Source organism: Populus nigra, chromosome 5, assembly GCF_951802175.1.
Source record: "Populus nigra chromosome 5, ddPopNigr1.1, whole genome shotgun sequence".
Taxonomy (NCBI): Eukaryota; Viridiplantae; Streptophyta; class Magnoliopsida; order Malpighiales; family Salicaceae; genus Populus; species Populus nigra.
The window spans coordinates 6777818-6780824 of NC_084856.1; the positions used below are offsets into that span (position 1 = coordinate 6777818).

Sequence of the window (3007 nt, forward strand, 5' to 3'; positions counted from 1 at the left end):
ATTATTTACACGACAACAGCAATAAGAATACAGAAAAAGGAAGATTCGACAACATTGGAGGAGCAACAACAATAATATAGGATACAATGTAGAAATCAGCAATAATGTAGAAGGCAATGTAGAAATCAATGTAGCTTTCCTTCGATAATACAGAATCACATAGAGTTTCTCCAGGAAAAAAAAAAACCATAGTAATTAATGTGATTTACTTAAAGTCAAGCCTTGCAAGATAATCAGGAGACAATGTAGAAATCAGCAAAAATGTAGGAGGCGATGTAGAAATAAATGTAGCTTTCCTTCAATAATACAGAATCACATAGAATTTCTCCAGAAAAAAAAAAACATAGTAATTAATGTGATTTACTTAAAGTCAAGCCTTGCAAGCGTCAGCTGCAGCTAAGCAAAAAGCCGCAAAACGGTTGAGATGGGGTATGTCTATAATTTATTGCCACGCATTACTTTAGTAAACACTTTTTTTGAGATTTAGAGGGCAATTTGCACGACGCGGTTCTAGAGCTTGCATGACAGAGGAGCAACAGCTGGGTCTGATGTCTGAGTTCTTCGCTGAGGCAATCACATCCCAAGTGTTACTGTTAGACTACGCGTGTTAAGTTTCATTTTTCTGTTCATCACAGCCAACCACAAAAGCCAGTAATAATAACTTAAAGCATCAGTACTTGAAGATCCTGGAAGTTGCCTCTCGGACAGAATCCTATGTTTTGATATTACTAATGTATAATATATTATCAACTTAGTACACATATTTTTCTTTTTAATTCGGACGCCTAAATTTTGATACAGAATGCTGTGTGGGAAGTACATATTTGCCCTTGACCTTTTTATTTTAATTCATTTGATCTGATTCTCTGGGTGTCAACTGGGTTAGGATCGAACCGTAGGGGTGACTTGCTATGGAAGTCATTAGATTACTGATCTAGATCAAGGGCTTTAATTTTACTAGCCTTTCCATGCTGGTTTCTGATTGGTGCATGTGGGTTTGTAGTCTGCTAGATGCCTGGATTCATCGATGCCTTTTCTTCTCGAAGTTACTGCGTAGTTTGTCTATGGAAAAATTAAATTACTGGCGGTAAACTTCCAGCCAAAAAGTCATAAAAACTGTATTATTGATCTTTGAAAGAAATTGTTAACTCTTGGGACGTCACAGCACGCCACACTGCTAGAAATAATTGATAAAGGACTCCATGTTCTTTTCGATATGTATAGTGTAAATAATTTGACCATTTCCAAAACTATCTAGCTGTAATATTGATTTTCTGAAGATAAATAACTTGATTTGAAGTTAATTTTTATTTATCATGCCATCAAGTAGACATTTGGTAACCCAATTTCTCTTCTTTATATATAAGGGGAGACTCTTGCTAATTATTAAATTTTGTTTTACAGGTACTTGATCAACAATATTTCTCTTCATTGTGTTCTTTTTACGCGTATGAATATTAATGATCTGGTGTGGTTTTGACAATGGCTGGACAGACAGGTCATTTTCGAGAAAATCAAGAGGGACACTTATTTCTATTTTTATAAGCTTGAAATTATCTGTCACCCATTTCATATTCATGTGTGTAACGTACTGTTCCTTGACTAGAGGGATCTGCTGAACCTGGAAACTCAAGCCCCCACCATCTATAAATACCAACTTCTGTTTCCACACTTTTACTTCATTTCATTATTCCTTGCCTCGCTTTCAAAAGAACAAGAAGTTACCCTTAGAGTAAAACAGAAGTCTCCTTCAAACCCTTTTCCTCGCCAAAACATTCATCATCCTTCGGCAAAGCCACACACCGATCCTTTCCAAACTTTTTATTGGTTCAGAGAGCATTTGGTTTTTGAAGGTTGCAAAATCTATATTGCTCTATCTAACAATGGTGAAGAGCGAGCACAGAATCCAGTCAGAGGCTTCAAAACCAGTGGCCATATCATCAACGCCTTCACCGTCAGCATGCAAGAAGAGGAAATACAAGGGAGTTAGAATGAGAAGTTGGGGCTCATGGGTGTCAGAGATAAGGGCACCAAATCAAAAAACAAGAATATGGTTAGGCTCTTATTCAACTCCTGAAGCTGCTGCTAGAGCCTATGATGCTGCACTTTTTTGTCTCAAGGGCTCCGCAGCCGCTCTCAACTTTCCTATTACTTCCTCGCATTACATTCCTGACACTGTTATGTCCCCAAAGTCCATTCAAAGAGCGGCTGCAGCTGCCGCTAATAGTTTTGTAGACAATCCCACCACCCCACAATCATCATCACCTCCTCTTCCTTGTTCCTCCTCCTCCTCCTCGTCAATCTCATCACCCCCATCAGTGGTTTCCTCGCCGTCCGATATTCAGCTTGATGATTATATATCACTGATGGAATCTTTTGAGACCAACAGTGAACCAGTTTCAATGCTAGATTCTTGGTACAATTTTGATGGCTTACAATCACCAAAGTATCTTGATCTCAATTGGGTCTCATTCAATCCACCAATGATCGATGATTTATACGAAGGGGATCTTCGTCTATGGAGCTTTGCTGAATAGTTCTAATCCAAGATCAAGCCAAACCCATATCATTCTTTTGTTCATCTATAATATTTGATTTGTTCTTCCATTGTTGCCTGGAGGCATTACTGACAGTGACCTAAAGTTATTGTATAATTAGTCTATCGAGTTAGGAGAAAGAGACTCACATGGGGAAGTTGAACATTTTTTTGGACCATCTCATGTGGGTCTTTGATATTGAATTTATGTAGTATTAATTATTTAAAGTGTGTTACATGCAATAATTATTAATTTTCTTTTATTAATGTAGCAGTGGAATAAAGGGATGATAAATTTTTTTATTTTCTTGGATCTAAGTATATGGTAGAAATTATGTTTTAAAATATTTTTTATTTTGAAATATATTAATTTTTAATATTTACAAATCAAAACGATATAAAGTTATTAAAAAATTAATTTAAAATAAAAAATAATAATAATAAAATTGCGTTTCAACTGCAGCCAACGAG

At 36.2% G+C, this 3007-nt stretch overlaps 1 protein-coding gene across 1 annotated transcript; it reads left to right on the top strand.

Annotated features, from left to right (window-relative positions):
* Window positions 1-1658: 1658 nt before the first annotated feature.
* Window positions 1659-2803, top strand: LOC133695345 (ethylene-responsive transcription factor ERF014-like). The gene has a single exon (XM_062117288.1). The coding sequence runs from the start codon at window positions 1884-1886 to the stop codon at window positions 2535-2537; it is 654 nt and encodes a 217-aa protein (XP_061973272.1). The 5' UTR covers window positions 1659-1883; the 3' UTR covers window positions 2538-2803.
* Window positions 2804-3007: the final 204 nt, after the last annotated feature.